The sequence below is a fragment of the Brassica oleracea genome, chromosome C8 (assembly GCF_000695525.1).
Source record: "Brassica oleracea var. oleracea cultivar TO1000 chromosome C8, BOL, whole genome shotgun sequence".
Taxonomy (NCBI): Eukaryota; Viridiplantae; Streptophyta; class Magnoliopsida; order Brassicales; family Brassicaceae; genus Brassica; species Brassica oleracea.
The window spans coordinates 20,417,986-20,437,857 of NC_027755.1; the positions used below are offsets into that span (position 1 = coordinate 20,417,986).

Below are 19,872 nucleotides of genomic sequence, written 5' to 3' on the forward strand. Positions count from 1 at the left end.
TTTTTTTTTTTTTTTTTATCATAAAAGTTAAAAACTACAACCGAAGTTATAGAGTGTTGGAAAAGCGATTACAACAGAAAAAGTTCATATAATAAACGAGAGAAACAATCGGAAGCCAATCCTGATCGGCTAATGATAAGCAATCGAAATGTCTAACCGTGTCCACCGCGTCGTCCACGACCTCAATTTCCCCGTCCACCGCTAGTGGATTGCCCATGCATCTCCTTTGCTTTTGTAGAAGGTTTAACTGGTCTCTCCCAAAAGATTCTTTTCCCTGAAGGTGTCATAAGATCCAACGGTCCCGTCAACTTATCTTTATCTACGAGAAAGTCCTGATTAGTTTTTTATGATGCTAATTATTAGAAACTTAAGTTTTGTTGTTTAACATGTAAACAAGAGCGTCATGCCTTACGTTTTCATTATGTTTATCGTTTCTAAGTCATGCTGGTATAGTGTTTCAAAAAAAAAAAAAAGTCATGCTGGTATATTCAGACATGAAGACATCATCTCGATGTAGTGGTGTAGTCACTTCAGTCAGTGGCTCAACATGGGGGCAATGAACCCAACAAGATTAAAAAAAATAGTGTAACTTAAATATTTTCTGCCTCCGCCAATGACTTCAGTTGAACCACCCATAAAGATGGTTATTGTTATGTTACGGGATGGTAAAAAGCTTCTAGATATTTTATGATCATATATATGAAAATGATGAGAGAGAACTATCAAAAACCCATTAATCATGTACAGTATATTCGGGTTTGTTTTAGACCGGTTATTAAGTCCGGTTATGTCAATTTAGAGCATAACCTTTTTTTTTTTTAATCTAATAACTAGAGACTTGGAGGAGAGACGAAAGGTTTTGTTTTCCTCTTCTTCCTCTGCCTTAGCGTCTCGTGGAGGTACCTTTTTTAGTCTCGTTGTACTTTGTTGTTGCTAAAAAAGCTACAATCTTTTCTCAGACTTGGACTCGGTGCCTATCTTATCTTCAGTGTTGGAAATTTTGTTAGCCATTTAGATTGCTTCTGAGTTTTTTTTTTTTTTTTTTTTTTTTTGGCAGCATTGGATGATTTTACAGGATTCTCTTTGGTTTTATCGTGGATGCTGTCTTAGATTTGCTTATTGGGTGATGAAAATGTTGATGATTTTTCACATGCCCCCGCCAGGTGTTCGACGAATTGCCTCATTGGTTCCTTGGCTTTCTTTTTTATCTTCTTCTTAGTTCTGTCTTTTATTTCAGTCTTCTCAGTGTATCTGTGAATTTTTTATTTTTTTTTAATTGCTGTTTAATCTGAATTTCACAGATGATTTTATCTAATTTTGTAGGCTGTACTGAGCACATGCTGTTACAAAGAGGCTTTCTTTCTTGTTAGCTACGCACACTTCGAGTGACAATGGCAGCGGCATCAGTTTCAACTCGATTCCTTGTTCTTCTCCAAGACTTTTCAGCATTCAGGAAGATATCATCATGGCGTTCTGCTGCGACTAACTACCACCGTCAATTACGTCTCTTATGCCACGTTGCGAAAGGAGATGGTTCTCTTACTCTTGCAAGCCTTGAACTAGGGAACAACAGCCCAAGGAGATCGGGGAAGAGTAAGGCTACGAAGCTTGAAGGAAGCTTTGTTCCTGAAATGAGTCAAGGTAAGGTAAGAGCAGCAACGAACTATAAAGTCAAAGTAGTGAAGGAGAAGAAACCAGCTGAGATAGTGTCTCCTTTGTTTTCCGCAAAGTCATTCGAGGAGCTTGGCCTCCCTGATTCATTGCTAGACAGCTTGGAAAGAGAAGGCTTCTCTGTCCCAACAGATGTCCAATCCGCAGCTGTCCCTGCAATAATCAAAGGTCATGATGCAGTGATTCAGTCTTACACAGGATCCGGCAAAACCTTAGCGTACCTGCTTCCGATACTATCAGAGATCGGTCCACTCTCAGGAAAAGCTAAGAGCAGCGAGAAGAGAGCTGAGATTCAAGCGATGATCGTGGCTCCATCTAGAGAACTCGGTATGCAGATAGTAAGAGAGGTGGAGAAGCTCCTCGGACCTGATCACCGTAGAATGGTTCAGCAGTTGGTAGGTGGTGCGAACCGTATGAGGCAAGAGGAGGCGCTTAAGAAGAACAAACCTGCTATCGTTGTTGGCACTCCCGGGAGAATTGCGGAGATAAGCAAAAGCGGGAGGTTGCACACTCACGGTTGTAGATTCTTGGTGCTAGACGAAGTCGATGAGCTTTTGTCTTTTAACTTCCGTGAAGATATCCATCGGATTATTGAACATGTAGGAAGGAGAGCTGGTGCTGGTCCGAAAGGAGAAGTTGATGAACGTGCTAACCGCCAGACCATTCTAGTCTCTGCAACTGTGCCCTTCTCGGTGATTCGAGCAGCTAAGAGCTGGAGCCACGAGCCTGTTCTTGTCCAAGCCAACAAAATCACTCCTCTTGACACCGTTCAACCAACCGCACCGGCTATTAGCTTAACCCCCACAACTTCTGAGGCTAACGGCCAGATTCAGACCACTATCCAGAGCCTACCTCCAGCGCTTAAACACTTTTACTGCATCTCAAAACATCAACACAAAGTCGACGCCCTAAGGAGATGCGTCCACGCCCTTGATGCCCAGTCCGTTATAGCTTTCATGAACCACTCGAAACAGCTGAAAGACGTGGTCTACAAACTAGAAGCCCGTGGTATGAGCTGCGCTGAGCTGCATGGAGATCTTGGGAAGCTAGGGAGATCAACGGTTCTGAAGAAGTTCAAGAACGGGGAAGTTAGAGTACTTGTGACCAACGAGCTCTCGGCTAGGGGTCTTGACGTTGCGGAATGTGATCTAGTGGTGAATCTTGAACTTCCGACGGACGCGGTGCACTACGCACATAGAGCTGGGAGGACGGGGAGGCTGGGAAGGAAAGGGACTGTGGTTACAGTGTGTGAGGAATCGCAAGTGTTTATAGTGAAGAAGATGGAGAAGCAGCTTGGTTTGCCTTTCGAGTATTGTGAGTTTGTTGATGGAGAGCTTGTTGTCACTGAGGAAGATAAAGCTATTATAAGGTAAAAAAAGGAACCAAAGAAATTTAATTTTCTTTTGGTTTTCCTCTAGTTTTCAGATAACTCTTATAACCTAATCAAATTTTCAGAATGTTGTGTTTTTATATAATTTCATCTTATGTCATAAACTGATCTACAATAACATCTAAAACCATTGCTAAAGGTCACGTAAACACTAAACAACGGCTCATAGATTTCAGTAGACTGTTTAGTGCCGTCGCCAAGACAAAACAGTACGAACTCGTGTTGTCCCTCTGCAAGCAGATGGAGTTGCAAGGAATCGCACATAGCATCTACACCCTAAGCATAGTAATAAACTGCTTCTGCCGTCGCAGGAAGCTCGGTTTTGCTTTTTCTGTTTTGGCAAAGATGTTGAAACTTGGGTATGAGCCAGACACATTCACGTTTTCAACTCTGGTAAACGGGTTATGTCTCGAGGGTAGAGTTTCAGAAGCTGTGGCATTAGTTGATAGAATGGTTGAAACGAAAGTTAGACCAAACCTCATAACACTCAGCACACTTGTTAATGGACTTTGCTGAACAGTAAAGTGCCTGAAGCCGTAGCACTGATCGATCGGATTGTGGAACATGGTTGTCAACCTAACGCATGTACCTATGGACCGGTTCTGAACAGCATTTGTAAGTCGGGGAACACTGACTTGGCTTTGGACTTGCTAAAACACATGGAAGCAAAGGTGAAGCTTAATGTAGTCCACTACAGTATGGTCGTTGATAGTCTCTGCACTCAGCCTTTTCAATGAAATGGAGGCGAAAGGGATCGAAGCGAATGTCGTCACCTACAACTCTCTCATAAGCAGCTTCTGTAAAGCCGGAAGATGGGACGATGGAGCGCAGTTGTTGAAGGATATGATCACAAGGGGAATCGCCTCGGACGTTGTTATTTTCAATGCATTGATCGATTGTTTGGTGAAAGAGAGGAAACTTAAGGAGGCTGAAGAACTGTAAATGAGATGATCACAAGGGGCATAGATCCTGACACCATTACATATAACTCTTTGATAGATGGGTTGTGCATTGAAAACCGCTTAGATGAAGCCAACCAGATGATGGATGTGATGGTTAGCAAGGGGTGCGAACCGAGTATTGTGACTTATGGAGTTATGGTAGTCATTGTAAAGTTAAACGGGTTGATGATGGTATGAAACTTTTCCGGGAGATTTCTTTGAGAGGGTTGGTTGCTGATACAATCACCTATAGCATTCTCATCCAAGGGTTTTGTCAAGAGGGGAAACTTAATGTCGCCAAAGAACTCTTCCAAGAGATGGTTTCTGAAGGTGCTCGTCCTGATACTGTGACTTATGGTATTTTGTTGGATGGGTTGTGTGACAATGGAGAGCTAGAAGAGGCTTTAGAAATACTTGACAAAATGCACACGAGTAAGATGGATCCTGGTATCGGCGTCTATAATATCATCATTCACGGGATGTGCAATGCAAGGAAAGTCGATGATGCTTGGGATCTATTCTCTAGCCTTCTCCCTCTCAAAGGAGTGAAGGCTGATGTCAAAACGTATACCATAATGATTGCAGGACTGTGTAATAAAGGCTCACTGTCTGAAGCGGATAAGTTGTTTAAAAAGATGGGAGAGGATGGGATTGCACCAGATGGTTGTACATACAACACACTGATCCGAGCTCATCTCGGAGGTAGTGGTGTGGCCACTTCAGTTGAACTCATAGAAGAAATGAAGAGGTGTGGGTTTGCTGCAGATGGTTCCACCATGAAGATGGTTATTGATATGTTATCTGATGGTAGATTGAACAAAAGCTTCTGGAGTATGCTTTCTTGATCTGGTGGGCTCTATTTGATACAAATCATCGTTGGATTGTAATAAAATCTTGAACTATCCATAGAGTGTATCAATCAACAGAATCATCAACTAGCTATTTTATTCATAGAAGTAAACAGACCCGTTCGGTTACATGGAAACTAAAAGCAAACTATATATGATGTGTGTATGTAAACACTTTTCTTTTGTATATTGAGCGATTAGAGAGGAAGAGTAAAGTTCAACGCTTCTTCTGGTAACCCCATGGATTGTTGTTTGCCCAATTCCACTGGTCTCTGCACATCTCCTCCACTCCATACTTTGCCCTAAATAACAATTTAAACCAGATTATATCACTTAACAGCTGTTTAAAACCAAATGGTTTAATGGTGAAAAGAGTTGGAAACTTACTTCCAGCCAAGTTCTTTCTCAGCTTTCTCTGTTGAGGCATAAACTGCCGTTGCATCTCCTAGCCTTCTCGGACAAAGCTTGATCGGTATTTTCTGCAAATGTGTTACCATTTTTATAACACAAAAACATTCCAGAGATATTCTAATTTCACTCAGCTCTGTGTTTGTTACCTTGCCAGAAGCTTTCTCAAAAGCTGTAACCATCTCTAACACAGACGTTCCTCTTCCAGTCCCTAGATTGTAGGCAGTACAGCCTGATAATCACAACAAACATGTCTGAGAAAGTATCCATCAAAGAGTGAATCATCTCCTGAGATCATTACCTATCTTTGGATCATCAAACAGCTTCCTTAGCGCAGCGATATGTCCATCAGCCAAATCCATCACATGGATGTAGTCCCTCACCTGTTTTTCAAATCATATTCTTATAAAACCAAAACTGAATACGAGACCCTGAGATGAGACTAGTGTCTTTACCGCACTACCATCCTCGGTAGGATAGTCATGTCCGTAAACATTGAGCTCAGGCAGACGTCCAACAGCTACTTGCTGTATGTAAGGCATGAGGTTATTAGGGATACCCTTTGGATCCTCGCCAATTCTTCCACTCTCGTGTGCACCCACAGGGTTGAAGTACCTCAGCAGCACAATCCTCCACTCTGGCTCCGCCGCCTGGATGTCTCTAGCTATCTCCTCAAGAAAGAGCTGCCACAAAGAGAGAGACTTTCAAACAAACTCACAAAGTGTAAAGCTTTTTTGTTGATTTACCTTTGTGCGACCATAAGGGTTCATAGCTTTTAACTCAAAGTCCTCCATGCATGGAATCTTCTCAGGTTGTCCATACACAGTCGCAGACGATGAAAACACCATCTGTATGTATGCATGTTCAAGCAACACTCCAATGTAAAAACATGAAATTTTTAAGCATTTTATTAAAGGGTGTAGGATCTTATTCTAACCATTTTGCAGTTGTGCTTTGCCATGGTCTCGTAGAGATTGATGGTTCCAACCAAGTTATTGTCAAAGTAGCGGCGAGGGTTGCCAACGCTTTCACCCACAGCTTTGAGACCCGCGAAATGGATCACAGCATCAAACCTGTTTACCTCACAAGAAGATCAATGAAAGTTATTAACTTTAACAACTCTCCTGAACATAAAGAAGAATCTAACAAAGAACAATACCTCTGTTTGGAGAAGAGTTTCTCAATGTCCCCTTTGTTCCTTAGATCACCCTGTAATCAATCAACACCCTTCTAAGTAAACAAGTCTACACAAGTAAGAAGATACAAGTAAGAGAAGAAGTTTCTCAAGAAACCGAGAGCCAAGAAATCACAGAACAGAGCAATTCATACAGAGATACAATATTAACAGGTCAACGTTTCAATCACAAAGACTACACCTTTATGAGATTTTTCTACGAAACAACTACAATTCTAAAGATATTAGAGGAAGGAGACGTAAGAAGATATCACAAAGAGAAGACGTTCTTCAAGAAATCACAGAACAGAGCAATTCACACAGAGATACAATAACAGAGCAACGATTTTAATCACAAAGTCAACACCTTTATGAGATTATCTAGAAAGATGAGTAGTGTTACCTGAGTGAACTCGAGCTTCTTGGAGAGATCAGGACCAACGAGCTCCCTAACCCGATCAACGGCTTCGATAACAGAGTTATCAAGGTTATCGATGATCGAGACCTTAAACCCCTCTTTGAGAAGCTGGACGACGGTATGCGTCCCGATGAATCCAGCACCGCCGGTAACGAGAATGTTCTGCTCCACAGACGAACCCATAGTCGAGAATCGAAGTTTTATGGAAGAACCCACAAGGAAAGATCGATCCTTTTATACTAATCTTTTGGATAAGAGAGAGGGAGACAGAGAGATCACAGCGAAGATGATAAGAGAGAAGACACAAGAAAGTTGGGGTCTTTATTAAATGGTATTAAGTAGCTTTTTGTGGGATACAAGTAGATAAGAAGGAAGGAAGGCACGCAAAGCGAAGAAATAGGAAAGGAGTGAGTGTGGGCTCAAGAATGTCTTTGTTGGTTTCTATTTAAAGGCGGCAGAGAGTGATGATGATGATCATCCGTGTTGAAAGGTTGATGGCTCTGTTTCCTCAATTTTCAGTTACGTATATTCATCCTCAATCTTGTCTTTTTCCTCACGGGAGGATTAAATAAATAAATAACTTATTGGTGGAAATTAAAAAGATAAGTCTTTTTGTTGCAGTTTGTATTTTAATTCTATTTTTGTAAAAATGTGAAAACTACTGATAACCAGATTGGCGAAATTAAAAAGGTATGTTTCTTGCAGTATGTATTTTAATAATATTTTTGTAAATGTGAAACCTACTGAATACTGATAACCAAATTGGGGAAATTAAAAAGATAAGTCTTTTTGTTGCAGTTTGTATTTTAATTCTATTTTTGTAAAAATGTGAAAACTACTGATAACCAAATTGGCGAAATTAAAAAAGTATTTTTCTTGCAGTATGTATTTTAATTTATATTTTTGTAAAAATGTGAAACTTACTGAATACTGATAACCAAATTGGGGAAATTAAAAAGAGAAATTCTTTTTCTTGCGGCATGTATTGTAATTCTATTTTTGTAAAACGTGATACCTACTGATAACCAAATCTACGAGAATAATTGCAAAAAACAGAGGATATTTTTCCTACGCGTTATTGTGTTTCTTTTTGCGGTAAATCTCTCAAGTTCTGAAGTAATCTTACTGTCATTCACTGACCATAATATTTTTAACTAACTGATTCATAGTAATGATGTACACAGCACACTAAAAGTTTAGATAACGGCGTTGTCCAATCAAACAATGGTTGTTAAACTTGTCCATCCAATCAACGCTTTCATAATTCGATTTGGTGGTTACTTTTGACTGATTGCTTCAAACATCTCACATGTTTAGGCCCTGTTCTTTTGTAATGATCCATCTAGATGTCTTATCCAGATGCTCTATATGGGTGTTGTTCGTTTCTTCATTTCGTCCATGCATCCAGATGAATCATCTGAATGCAACTATGTTCGTTTGCTTTTCATTTTTTAAATTTTCATCTACATCCAAGTGGACTTGTTAATAAAATAATTAAAATATTTTTTTTTACGTTTCGGCAGAAAAATAGTATTTTTACGGGTTTGGCAGAAAATATTTTTGCGGTTTTTGAAGAAAAATGTATTTTTGGCGAAAAAGTGCATTTTTGTTGTTTTGGCAGAAAAATACGTTTTTATGGGTTTGGCGGAAAAATACGTTTTGCGGTTTGGACGGAAAAATTGTGTTTTGCGGTTTTGACGGGAAAAATGTTTTTGACGAGAATTTTTTTTTTTTCAGGATTTTGGCGGGAAAAGTTTTTTTCGCGATTTTGGCGGGAATTTTTTTTTTTTTTGCGATTTCGGCGGGAAACGTTTTTTTGCGATTTTGGCGGGAAAAGCATTTTCGCGATTTTAGCGGAAAAAGCATTTTTGCGGTTTCGACGAGAAAATACATTTTTCCGGTTTTGGGTGGGAAAATACATTTTTCTGATTTTGGCGGGAAAATGTGTTTTTTCCGATTTTGGCGGAAAAAATGTGTTTTACGGTTTTGGCGGGAAAATTCCGTTTTCCGGTTTTGGCGGGAAAATTGTGTTTTTGTGTTTTCCGGTTTTGGCGGGAAAATGAGTTTTTCCGGTTTTGGCGGAAAATTTTTGTTTTCCAGTTTTGGCGGGGAAATTCTGTTTTCCAGTTTTGGCGGGAAAATGCGTTTTCCGGTTTTGGCGGGAAAATGTGTTTTTACCGGTTTTGGCGAGAAAATGCTTTTTGCGGTTTTGGCCGGAAAATGTTTTTTGGAGTTTGGCGGGAAAATGTTTTTTGGGTTTTGGCGGGAAAATGCGTTTTTTTGTTTTGACGGGAAAATGCGATTTTTCGGTTTTGGTCGAAAAGTGCGGTTTTACTTGTTTGGGTGAAAAATGTGTTTTTATGGAAATGTGTGTTTTACGTTTTTTTCGGAAAAACGCATCTTGCGGTTTTTGGCGGAAAAGTGTGTTTTTCAGTTTTTGCGAGAAAATGCATTTTTTGGTTATAGCAGAAACATGTATATGCAAAAAAATAGAATTTAGGGTTTGAAAATAATATTTTGATTTTAAAAGATCATTTTTGTCTTTTTCATTTTGGACTGAACTAGATGCATCTGCATCCAGATGCACCATCAAGACTCACTTTCATTTGGGTGAGAATTTGAGATGAATTTTTAAAAATTCAGCTGGATGATCCATCTGGATTGTATCATTATAATGCACAAAACGAACATCGATTTGCATCTTCACCCAAATGATCCATCTGGGTGAGCAAACTAACATGGCCTAGGCCAGAAAGATCGGTACAGATGCTTGTGAAGAGCTACCTAAGTGAAGTAAGTGAGTTTCTTTGCATAACTGCTAATGGCTCTTACTACAGAAAGTTTATGTGCTTAGAAATCATATGTTATTCTTGTACACTTACTGTTTAAGTCTATTGGGTGATACCACTTTTGAAGGTTAAAACAAAACAGTGGAATCACTCATTCTACCTGACCCATCTTGAAACATGAAGCATGGTCTAAAGTGGCATCCCATGAAACTTCTGATTGGTGAATCAATGCAGTGACACCTTCTACCTGTTTCAACCAAACGGATCAATTAGCAAAGAATGTACTACAAAGATATGGTGAACTTTGGTTCAGTACCTCACAGCAAATACCAAAATAAGTAATTTTTCTTGATGCAGCATTTCAGAACATCCCCAACACAAAGCTTAGCCATCAGATTTCGTTTTTTCTCAACCTCCTCTTCGTTTTCTCTTGTCCTCATGGAGAATATAAGCTTCCTTGTGTTTCTATTAGCCATAACCACATTCACTTTGATTTTCTGCATTGAGTAAAGTGTTCCATAGGGGAGCAAAATAAGCATTTTCACATTGTTTTTGAGTTAATAAAAGTTTTGAATTTCTTTTTTGGGGTCAAACCTGACCAACAAAAGATGACAAGAACTTCTGCTTCTCTCTGTCACATACCATAAGAAGATAATCCAGCTTCATACTAGAAGATTCTTCTCCATTGACTATGTTACCAACTTCAGAATCTACTAAGCTTGAATCTGAAGTTGGAGCTTTACTCGTGACATCTTGAGCTCCAATTACGCCAAGGTTTTGTCGATACAGTGATGGATCAATGTCTTTCTCCTCAGAGGACGTCTCACCATCAAGCTGCGTTTCTTGATAAAACAACAAACATATCAACTACATGTCAGACTCCTTGTAAAAGGTCCTAGTCATTGTCTTAGTCATTGTCTCTATCTATTACCAGTTGGAAACTGATGTATTTTTAATCTCGGATAATTACACAGCTCCACTATCTCCAGCTTCTCCATAAGTTGTAGTTTTTTTCGAATGAGAATCATGGGTTCCATTAAAATCTCTAACTTTCGTTTAACTCGAGTGGTGGCTCGAGCTCTGAGACACTCACTCTCCCTCTTATGTAGAATTTACAGAGGAGAGAAATGGCTATGGCGAGTAGAGATTTCAAACAGATTTACCCATCATGTTCCGTCCCGTACCGCGGCGGGTTAGTCATAAAGCGGGTCACAGCGGGCCTGTCCCGCGCGGGCTGCGGTCCTCAAAATGTCGGCCCAAACCCGTACCGCATAACATATAGGCCTTCGCGGGCCGTCCCGCGGGATGCCTTCTTATCAAACCGCCTACTACAGTTTCCTTCATGAATGTTCAAGTGGAAAAGTTGTGTAAGAGAGTTGAAGAGAGCTCATTAAGCTTCACTAAAACCTTATCAAAATCAATGCCATAAAGCTCCGTTTGTGCTTGCGTTCTTGAATTAAAAGCCTTTTTTTTGTTATCAGCATAAGATTTTATTAAGTTTGAATTTGATTGAGTTGTTGTCTTTGTAATAACTTGGCTCAAGTGTTGTATGTCTTCATCGAGCCATCTCTCTTCGTAATTCTTTGGATTTCAAAAAATCGTGAATCACTTTGTCAAATTATACAAGTTACATGGTATACAACTAACTTTTCTCCTAAACAACATCATTGTAACCAAATTCAATTTAAGAAAAACATCATTTCACAGTACTGAAAACAAAACCAATCAACTTAAACAAGAAATCTCACATTGTAATAAATCAATTCATAGTTGTGTGTAATAAAAAGAGAAAACCAAATCATAACACCACCAGAGCTCGAATCGTCATCGCCGGAGCTGGAGTCATCATCGCCGGATCTCGAATCATCATCGCCGGAGCTCGAATCATCATCGCCGAAACTCCTTATGTTTTCTAGGGGAAAAGTCACAAGAATCGCTTTCTTCTCACTCTCTCTCTCTCGTTTTTTTCTGGTAAAATAAGAAATGAAAAAAAAATATGGGTCTATGTAATCCCGCATGACCCGTTTCGGCCCATCCCGCATTACCCGTTTCGGTCCATCCCGCAAAAGGCCCAGTCCCGCAAAATCTCGTCCCGCGAGGCCTACAAATTTACGGGCCTAGAAAACCTCGTCCCAATACCGTCCCGCGATAGTTTTTTACAGGTCAGGCCCGCGGTCCAAGTCCATGATTGCCATCACTAATGGCGAGCGTGGAATGAGCTTTATCAGTGATTTCAATAACGTCTTTCTGTTTCTTGGTTTAAGAGATGAACTACATGTCGTTTTACTTTTTTCTCGAACGTCAAACACTGAACTTCTTTCTCGCATAGGCGACACCAAGTCCCTTAAAGAAATAGAAACAAAGCGTGTGGAATTTGTTTAATTAATGAGCCTAAACTCGGCCCATAATGAGATGTTACAAAAGCGGGTAAAACTGTAATTTTAGTAAGGAGATAGACACGTGAATAAGGCGACAAAAGAGGGGGTTGGGTTGGTTTATTATACGTTCTAGTGTTCTACGACCCGCGGTTTTCATTCTGAAACCGTCTACACTCGTTGCTCGAATTTTATCTGTAGCCGATATTTTAGGTAGAGCTTCATTCAAGAAATGCTAATAGTTTCTGCTTTTCTGGATAACTTTTGGGGATATTTAATTATTATAAAGTGTGTGTGTTCACATGCTTTTAGGTAAATGTCAAAGGCTCTAATTCTGTTTCTAAAGATGTTTGAAAAACAAACAAAAAGTATTTTATTGTTTATATTTAGAGTGTTTGACCATATTATAAGAGAAAAAGACAAAAATAGCACTAAATCAAGTTTTTGTTCACAAACTAGCATTCAAGGTCAAAAGTCACAAAAATAGCACTTAATGTTTTATCAAAAGTCATAAATTTAGGGTTTAGAGTTAAATGGTGGGGTTTAAGATTTAGGATTTAGGGTTTAGGGTTTAGGGTTTATAGTTTAGGGTTTAGGTTTTGAGGATAAGATTTCAAATTTTGAAAAATAAAAAAATTAAAATTTTCAAAGGATAAACTTAGAAATGTGTTATTTTGGTCATTTTAGTTTTTGAGTGCTATTTTTGTGATATAAACTTAGAAATGTGCTATTTTGGAGATTTGTCCATATTATAATAGGGTGAACAAAAAAATAAGGTGAACAGAAAAAAGACCTTATAATATAACACAAATCGTCATATGAATCTCTGGTAACTAGCAGCTATAGCATTTCATTATTGTGTTTATAAATTATTCACTTCTATATAAATACACCCAATGTAATAATTTTATTTATAGAAATTTACTCACTAGACATCCACGAACTAATCAAAATTCCAAAAGGCCAACAAAAAGGGTTGCACCAGTCGAAAATCGTCTTTGGTTCTATATCATATCACCTTTGAAAAAAGGAAAATAAAACATAGTACTATCAAAATCCATCGAATCCATTAAAACTAGGTTCCACTAGTTAAGTAATTAATTTTTTTCACTGAAAACTAGCAGAAGTACAGACCTATACCGGGGGAGAACAACTTTTATGGAAAAACATTTAAAAAAAAAAAAAATCCTTTACATGTATCAAAACAAGGAAGCTATTGCCCATTGTTTTACTACCCCTCTATAAATTAACTTAATACTTTGCCATTCACTTCAGTTATATCAAGAAACTTGAAACTGCATAAGAAAACATTTCTTTCATTTTCGAAAAACATTCTCAAAGGTTCCTTTTCTAACATCTTGATTCTCGACGAAGCTTATTAACGGAAGTACAAGTTATTCCAATGGATGTCTTCATATCGGAAGAGTATGTCTACCGCCGGAGAATGGAGAAAAAAGCTGCCGCCGTTGCCGATAAAAATGTGAGGCTAGGCTTTTGTACAAGTAAAGTACAGGAAAAGAGAAAAAGCCATCCTCGGATATCTGAATCTCGGCCGGAAAAGGAGTTTCAGGTTACCGGCGGTGGTGTTTATGAGAGTTTTGTGTTCCAATGCTTCTCTCCATAATAACCAAAGCGTTCGCGTTTAGTGATTCAAACGCAGACGCAGTTGCATGTGCATGGGCGCTTACTAGTTGTAGCTCTTGTATTGTAGTAACTCTTGGTTTATTTGCTACTATAGTGAGTTTTTTTCCTAATTAACAATGTGTTGTTAATCATAAACTAATACTATTTGATAAACGTTAAATATAAATCATGAATCACATTAGTTATACATTGCAAATTACAACTAAGATCACACATTGTTATACAAATCTCAACAATTTCAGATCTGATACCATATTAACTTCGTAATTTAACATTTACACCAAAAAAAAAATATTAACTTCAGAATCAAAGATGATGAAGAACTAGATTCAAGCTCGAGCTAAGAGTGAGAGATGAAGAAGATGATGAAACGAAAGTTTGTTATTCTTCATAATTAACATGTACATGTGCGTTAAATATATATAGTTGTACGGTCAAGCAAAAGGAAATTTAATCCATACAAACCGGTTAGTAAAATTGTTATTATACTAATATTTACAACAACCAACTAACGTAAAATTTTCAAGGGTTGCATGATGTAAAGGAAAGAGAGCGGCCTTCTTAATTAGCCGTTTCATGTGCACATTGGTAAAGCATAAAGATTTTAGAAAAATGAAGTTTGTCATAACCTTTTTTTTGTGTGTTGATCCCAACGTTTATTGCATGAAGCTCTAAAATATCAGCCACTTTATAATAGCTTGAACCAAGGTGATTCAGTGCTTGAGTCACTTTCAAGACAATGTGTGTACAAGAAAAAAAAACAAGAACATAAAGGTCCAACATTAAAGTGAGCAATACGAGTAGACGACACATGACTGTCCTTATTAATACTCTCAGCCCAAGTCCAAAACGTGAGCAAGACGATTTAACATACGTGACTGTACTTGTTAATACTTAAAAGAGAACAGTTACAGTCGCAGTTTATACGTTAAATAGACTCCAACACATGCCATAACTATCAGTTTTTATGTTCTGTCATGCTTCATTGTCTGTTAATGCTGTACCTCTTTGTTTGAGAGTTGACTAATCTACAACATGGATTAGAAGAACAGGTTCTCTGTGTATGTAACAACTATTCGAAACATCTACTTTGTTTGACATATGTACCTCTTTATTTAGATGAAATACCACTTTCAAAACAATGTGTTGTGCAACTTTGTGTTTACAAGTTCAGCAAAAAAAAAAGAAAAGAACATAAACCATTAGCTAGCTAGCGATTGTGTTCCCAATTTGATTAATAGCCCAGCCCAGTAGTAAAACACACAAGGGCGTTCGTTATATACAAGCGATATAAAATAAAATAAATGATTTTAGGCCCAAGTCCAATATGAACGTGACAGCACGATTAAATGACACGTGAGACGTGACTGTACTTATTAATAATCGAAAAAGACAGCTTGACAAAGTCCGTGAAACTGAAAAAAATATATCTTTTTAGTTCCCTTGTTTTGCGATAATCCCAATTCTCTAAAAAAAAAAAAAAAACACTATTTGATTCGAAAGAGAAATGAGCTACGAGAAAGTTCCACCGGAATCGTATCCTCCACCAGGTTCGTAATTATGATTCAATTACGATTCGATTCTCTGATCTTTGATCGATTCTAAAATCTGATTTGAAAACAATCGGACCAATAGGATACCAATCTCACTATCCGCCTCCTGGTTATCCATCGGCGCCGCCGCCGCCGCCGGGATATCCTCCGCCGCATCACGAAGGATATCCTCCACCTCAGGCTCACGGGTATCCACCGTACCCGCCACCGCGTCCTTACGAAGGCTGTTATCAAGGCTACTTCGCCGGTAACTATCCTCCTCCGCCGCCGCCGCCGCAACACTGCAACCACTACCAGCACGATCATCACCATTACCAGGATTCAAACTCTGACGGCTCCTCTTTCCTCCGTGGCTGGTTCGTCTCTCTAGCTTCCCGCCATTATTATTTACTAGAATCACTTTCATTATTGTGTTTGTGAACTGATTCGATTCTTGCGTCTTTTTGTGGTCAATCTTTGTGTCGGTATCAAAGAATATGAATTGAGAATTTAAGCTTTTGGAGCTACTTTGTGTTGAATTGATCTGTGATACTTTAGGAGCCTACGTGTGTGTTTAAAGGTCACTCACTAAATTTAAATGTTTTGGGTTCACTGAACTTGTGTTTTGGGCCAAATGATCCTGATTAGAACCAGATTCCTTGACTTGATGTATGGATAAGTCATTATGTGAGTTGAATCTAGACATCTACTGTGAAAGTCACACCATAGTTTGACTTTCATTTTCCTTTAAACGGAATTTGTGTGCAGCAAATTCGTACGTATTGATCCTTATATTTTGTGCTCTGTTGATCTTCTAAGGAAGGTTCTTGGCATATGCGATAGAGTTTAGAGCTATTCATTATAGGAGCTTTTATATATATATATATAGCTTGTGACTCTAGCTAACCAGATTTTGTACATGATCTTTGCTTCCACTCAAGTGATTCTAGTGGATCTCTGCCTACCCAAACTATTTTTGTATAAATCTGTAAATAAGGTATATTCTTTTGAAATTCTAGTGTCCATGTCATCTCTACAACTTTTCTTATGCTCAACTTGAGTGAAAAACTTGTCTAGTAAAAGACTTATGATTGGCTTAAAGATTGTTCCTTCTGCTTTATTAATTCTCTTTCTTTTTTCTTTTTTTTTTTACCCACTGGGTTGCAAATTGCAGTCTTGCTGCTATGTGCTGTTGCTGTCTGTTGGAGGAATGCTTCTGAGAATGCCCTTCCTTCTCCCCGGATCATCTCTTGTTACTATCGTCATTTACAGTCACATTGTATGTTTAAATCAAATCCAATACATGCCATAACTTCTCTATGTCTTTATATACTGTGAATGTTTCTTTGTCTGTTAATCATGTACCTCTTTGTTTGAGAGTGGACTAAATCCACAACATGTATCAGAACTCAGAAGAATCCTATGTATGTTCTTTGTAATTTGTCTGAATTATTTGAAAATATATACTCAGCTTGATATTTGATAAAAACAAAAACTCTATATTAACACAGATCAAGAAAAGAACATGTTCAAGTTTCAAAACACAGCTTCTTGTCTGAAACAAAAGTACATTGGAGAAAGAGCTAACTAACGACATCAAGAAGCCTAAAACAATACCAACATGAGATATGGGAGAGACTAAAGGATCGTAACACATGGAGGTGCGTCTTTTCTAGTCCCAACCACAGTTCGGTAAAGGTAAAGTCTATCAACCTTCTCTCTCTCATCCTCCTCATTCCTCTCCATCCTCCCATTCTCATTCTCATTCTCATTAATAATCTCCACGTTAAGCCACGGCGCATTCCTCGCGAGCCTCTTGCATCCACCGAGCGTTACTTCACAAGACGACATCCAAAGGGATCGCATTGTTTCGTACTTGCCAACATCAGCAAGAAGCGCAGCGTTCCCAAACGGACTGTCTCTTATCTCCAGCTTCCTCAGCTTCTTGCATCCATTCAACACATACAGCATTCCTTTGTCCGTGTCCCCAGCAAAGGCTATGGACAGCATCTCAAGCTGTTCTGCGTACATGCCAATGTAGAGGAAGACTTTGTCTGTTAAAAGACCGGAGACAGAGAGTCTTCTCAAGCCTTTGCAGGATTGTACTATTGCACCAAAGCCTTCGTCTAGTGATTGAGATGTGATGTGGTCTGGTTTGTTTGGCTCTAGGATGCATAGCCTGAACCGGATGAAGTTTGGACAGTTTTTCGCCACGGTGATGAGAGCTTCGTTTGTCATCTGTTTGCAGAAGTAGAGAATGGAATGTAGTTTAGGACAACCAGCAGAGATTGCGACCAGTCCAACCTCAGTAACAGCAGTGTTGTTGTCTTCTTCATCGTGTGGATCAGAAGGAAACACTCTCAGCTCTTGTAACTCTTTACATGACGAAGCAACAACCTCAAGTCCTTTGTCTCCAATACTATCCAGTATCTGTAGGAACAAACCATGAGTTGTTGTGCTAACAAATCGCTAGGGCGGATTATTTGGAGTCTAGGCGAACCCTAAGCATTAACGGATTTATTTTATATATATTGTAGTTTTGGATTAATCGGCGGTAAATTATCAAAATTAAATAATATAAAACAAAAGAAATTTGACAAATTTGAGAATTAGTACTAACATTATCACTTAATTTAATATAATTAGATTAATTTAGTTATATTAAAACCGATTTAAATTGGTTTGAAATACTTTAAAACTAATTGAGATATATAAATCGGATTTTACGAAAATCATTTCGGACCCTTAAACCGAATTTTAGAACCTTGATGGAAAGAGAACAAACTGGTATCAAAATTACCCATAACAGTTGAAGTCTCTTGCAAAACTGAACAAACTCTATGAGATGGTTGCCTTGGATCTCAGCTGCATAGCTGAGATTCAAGGAGGTGAGGTTTTCGCAAATCGGGTAGAACGCCGTGAGACAAACAGAAGCAACCTCTGAGAAGCCAGACAAGCTTCTCAACAAAGTGCATTTCTTTATAGCAGCCATGAGGCTGGCAAAAGATTCAGGTTCCGCCTCATTCTCATAACACCCTACTCCCAAGTCAACCAGCTGCGGCGCACAGCTCATTAGCCTCGTCAATCCATCTAGCGGCACTGCACGGTTCACCTTCAAGCTCTTCAGATTCGTTGACCTTGCAACCAGTCTCTCTAACGCAGACAGATTAATTTCTCCCTTAAGACAAGCGAAGTTCAACGAGACAAGAGTTGTACAGCTGTCTGGAAAACAGTTTAGCCATTGACCTCTGTGATCATCTATCTCATTCTCTTGCAAGTCCAGCTCACGAAGATTCCTAATAATAACATCAAACCCATTAATATTACAAACCCAAAAAGATAAAGTTTAAAACTTTATACACTCTTTCCTTACCTGCAATTAGCAGCAATTGAAGCTAAGCCATCAGTAGTAAACCCATCACAGCTAACAAGCACCAGAGACTTGAAACTCACAAAGGAACGCGAAAGAAGCTCGAGGCTTTCGTCTGAGACAACCATCCTCTTCAACCTGAGCTCCTCGAGCCCCACACGTGCCTTGGATAGAGCGTCGATCCAAGGGTGGAGGAAGCCTCCCCACTCGTGAGGAACCAAGTTGAAGTCAGCGAAGTGAGGCTTCCCTTTGAGAGTCAAGGATCTGAGACAGGGGAACCTCCTGATTAGCCTCTCCGGGCTGATGGCGTAGCAGTTTCCGATGAAGACTTGGTGCCTGCTGTATCTCTCGATCTTGTGCCATGATTTGCTGACCAGAGAGATCGAGTTCCTGTCTCTGTGGGATGCTATGAAGTCGAAAATGTGCTCGATTACCTCCTCCGGGAAGTAATTCATCGGAAACTTGAGAGCTTTGTTCATTCACTAAATAAAGGAAGAGACTTTGGCTTTTAGAAACAGAGAGCTCTGTTCATTCACTAAAAAGGAAGAGACTTTGACTTTGAGAAACAGAGGAGGTAAGCTCCAGAACAGAGTGCTCTGTTCATTCACTGGAAAGGAAGAGACTTTGACTTTAAGAAACAGAGAGCTTATTGAAAGTCTCGAGCTTTGATGAAGAAAGATGAATGGGTCGACGAGAATACTCAAATCGATAGCAACAATGAAGGTTTTAGATTCAGATCTCTAGGGAAACAGAGGAGCTAGATCTGCGAGGAAAACGTTGAGAAGGAGAAGAAGAACTGAGAAACTCAATTATGAATCGAATCTAAGGATAAAACTCTGAACAGCTTCTTCGAGTCCAATGATGATGAGATGATCAAGAGAGAGAGAGAGAGAGAGAGAAGAGATCACGCAAGCAAAGCAAAGGAGCTCTCTTTCTCTCTGGAAATAAAAAGAGAGGAAAAGCTAAACAAGGCTGACCAAAAACTTAACCGAGGTTAGGTTTGAGGGTGGAGATTGGTTTGACGGGTAGCCACGAAAGGAATCTTGACCGTTGAAGAGTGGTATGATGTTGCATGTGTTTGACACCACTGGTTTTTATAGCACCTGTAGCGGGTTCTACCCATTAAAATTCTAAATATAAATATATATATGTATGTATGTATATATTATATATGTAGTTCTATGGTCCAATAAATAGCATAGAACTTTTATCCAAAAATTCTAAAAACAAATTTTTAGAATCTCTAGATATGAATTATACACTATTTAATAGAACCCACAACTATATATATATATATATATATTTATATTTA

General features: G+C 38.9%; 6 protein-coding genes across 8 annotated transcripts; 4 read left to right on the top strand and 2 right to left on the bottom strand.

Moving 5' to 3' along the window:
• Positions 1 to 800: 800 nt before the first annotated feature.
• On the top strand, positions 801 to 3,199 carry LOC106311427 (DEAD-box ATP-dependent RNA helicase 47, mitochondrial). Of its 3 annotated transcripts, none has more exons than XM_013748613.1 (2): positions 801 to 899; positions 1,324 to 3,199. In XM_013748613.1, the coding sequence occupies exon 2, from the start codon at positions 1,392 to 1,394 to the stop codon at positions 3,042 to 3,044; it is 1,653 nt and encodes a 550-aa protein (XP_013604067.1). In that variant the 5' UTR covers positions 801 to 899; positions 1,324 to 1,391; the 3' UTR covers positions 3,045 to 3,199. The 3 variants fall into 3 exon arrangements, with proteins under 3 accessions (XP_013604067.1, XP_013604069.1, XP_013604068.1); XM_013748615.1 differs by having other exon boundaries at positions 896 to 970; XM_013748614.1 differs by lacking the exon at positions 801 to 899 and adding an exon at positions 1,070 to 1,163.
• Positions 3,200 to 3,267: 68 nt separating this feature from the next.
• On the top strand, positions 3,268 to 4,866 carry LOC106311431 (pentatricopeptide repeat-containing protein At1g12620-like). The gene has a single exon (XM_013748618.1). The coding sequence runs from the start codon at positions 4,197 to 4,199 to the stop codon at positions 4,845 to 4,847; it is 651 nt and encodes a 216-aa protein (XP_013604072.1). The 5' UTR covers positions 3,268 to 4,196; the 3' UTR covers positions 4,848 to 4,866.
• Positions 4,867 to 4,927: 61 nt separating this feature from the next.
• On the bottom strand, positions 4,928 to 7,263 carry LOC106311430 (bifunctional UDP-glucose 4-epimerase and UDP-xylose 4-epimerase 1-like). The gene is made up of 9 exons (XM_013748617.1): positions 6,836 to 7,263; positions 6,418 to 6,467; positions 6,196 to 6,331; positions 6,005 to 6,106; positions 5,714 to 5,941; positions 5,560 to 5,641; positions 5,408 to 5,490; positions 5,238 to 5,329; positions 4,928 to 5,152 (listed from the first exon to the last, which is right to left on the bottom strand). Exons 1-9 carry the CDS (start codon positions 7,031 to 7,033, stop codon positions 5,068 to 5,070), a joined length of 1,056 nt encoding a protein of 351 aa, XP_013604071.1. The 5' UTR covers positions 7,034 to 7,263; the 3' UTR covers positions 4,928 to 5,067.
• A 6,045-nt stretch (positions 7,264 to 13,308) lies between these two features.
• Positions 13,309 to 13,817, top strand: LOC106311168. Its single transcript, XM_013748391.1, has one exon. The coding sequence runs from the start codon at positions 13,417 to 13,419 to the stop codon at positions 13,636 to 13,638; it is 222 nt and encodes a 73-aa protein (XP_013603845.1). The 5' UTR covers positions 13,309 to 13,416; the 3' UTR covers positions 13,639 to 13,817.
• A 1,248-nt stretch (positions 13,818 to 15,065) lies between these two features.
• LOC106311904 (cysteine-rich and transmembrane domain-containing protein A) lies at positions 15,066 to 16,668 on the top strand. Its single transcript, XM_013749230.1, has 3 exons — positions 15,066 to 15,208; positions 15,294 to 15,567; positions 16,365 to 16,668. The coding sequence occupies exons 1-3, from the start codon at positions 15,166 to 15,168 to the stop codon at positions 16,408 to 16,410; spliced, it is 363 nt and encodes a 120-aa protein (XP_013604684.1). The 5' UTR covers positions 15,066 to 15,165; the 3' UTR covers positions 16,411 to 16,668.
• A 7-nt stretch (positions 16,669 to 16,675) lies between these two features.
• On the bottom strand, positions 16,676 to 19,569 carry LOC106311903 (protein AUXIN SIGNALING F-BOX 3-like). Its single transcript, XM_013749229.1, has 3 exons — positions 18,564 to 19,569; positions 17,991 to 18,486; positions 16,676 to 17,620 (listed from the first exon to the last, which is right to left on the bottom strand). Exons 1-3 carry the CDS (start codon positions 19,037 to 19,039, stop codon positions 16,829 to 16,831), a joined length of 1,764 nt encoding a protein of 587 aa, XP_013604683.1. The 5' UTR covers positions 19,040 to 19,569; the 3' UTR covers positions 16,676 to 16,828.
• Positions 19,570 to 19,872: the final 303 nt, after the last annotated feature.

What these genes read in the sequence shown, in the direction of transcription:
- LOC106311427 (XM_013748613.1), top strand. Translation starts at nt 1,392, where the DNA reads ATGGCAGCGGCATCAGTTTCAACTCGATTCCTTGTTCTTCTCCAAGAC.
- LOC106311431 (XM_013748618.1), top strand. Translation starts at nt 4,197, where the DNA reads ATGAAACTTTTCCGGGAGATTTCTTTGAGAGGGTTGGTTGCTGATACA.
- LOC106311430 (XM_013748617.1), bottom strand. Translation starts at nt 7,033, where the DNA reads ATGGGTTCGTCTGTGGAGCAGAACATTCTCGTTACCGGCGGTGCTGGA. An exon ending in GTTTGATGATCCAAAGATAG is followed by an intron (nt 5,491 to 5,559) that starts GTAATGATCTCA and finishes TGTGATTATCAG; the next exon opens with GCTGTACTGCCTACAATCTA. An exon ending in GAGAAAGAACTTGGCTGGAA is followed by an intron (nt 5,153 to 5,237) that starts GTAAGTTTCCAA and finishes ATTGTTATTTAG; the next exon opens with GGCAAAGTATGGAGTGGAGG.
- LOC106311168 (XM_013748391.1), top strand. Translation starts at nt 13,417, where the DNA reads ATGGATGTCTTCATATCGGAAGAGTATGTCTACCGCCGGAGAATGGAG.
- LOC106311904 (XM_013749230.1), top strand. Translation starts at nt 15,166, where the DNA reads ATGAGCTACGAGAAAGTTCCACCGGAATCGTATCCTCCACCAG. An exon ending in GGAATCGTATCCTCCACCAG is followed by an intron (nt 15,209 to 15,293) that starts GTTCGTAATTAT and finishes TCGGACCAATAG; the next exon opens with GATACCAATCTCACTATCCG. An exon ending in TCCTCTTTCCTCCGTGGCTG is followed by an intron (nt 15,568 to 16,364) that starts GTTCGTCTCTCT and finishes TGCAAATTGCAG; the next exon opens with TCTTGCTGCTATGTGCTGTT.
- LOC106311903 (XM_013749229.1), bottom strand. Translation starts at nt 19,039, where the DNA reads ATGAACAAAGCTCTCAAGTTTCCGATGAATTACTTCCCGGAGGAGGTA. An exon ending in TCAATTGCTGCTAATTGCAG is followed by an intron (nt 18,487 to 18,563) that starts GTAAGGAAAGAG and finishes TGTTATTATTAG; the next exon opens with GAATCTTCGTGAGCTGGACT. An exon ending in AGAGACTTCAACTGTTATGG is followed by an intron (nt 17,621 to 17,990) that starts GTAATTTTGATA and finishes TTGTTCCTACAG; the next exon opens with ATACTGGATAGTATTGGAGA.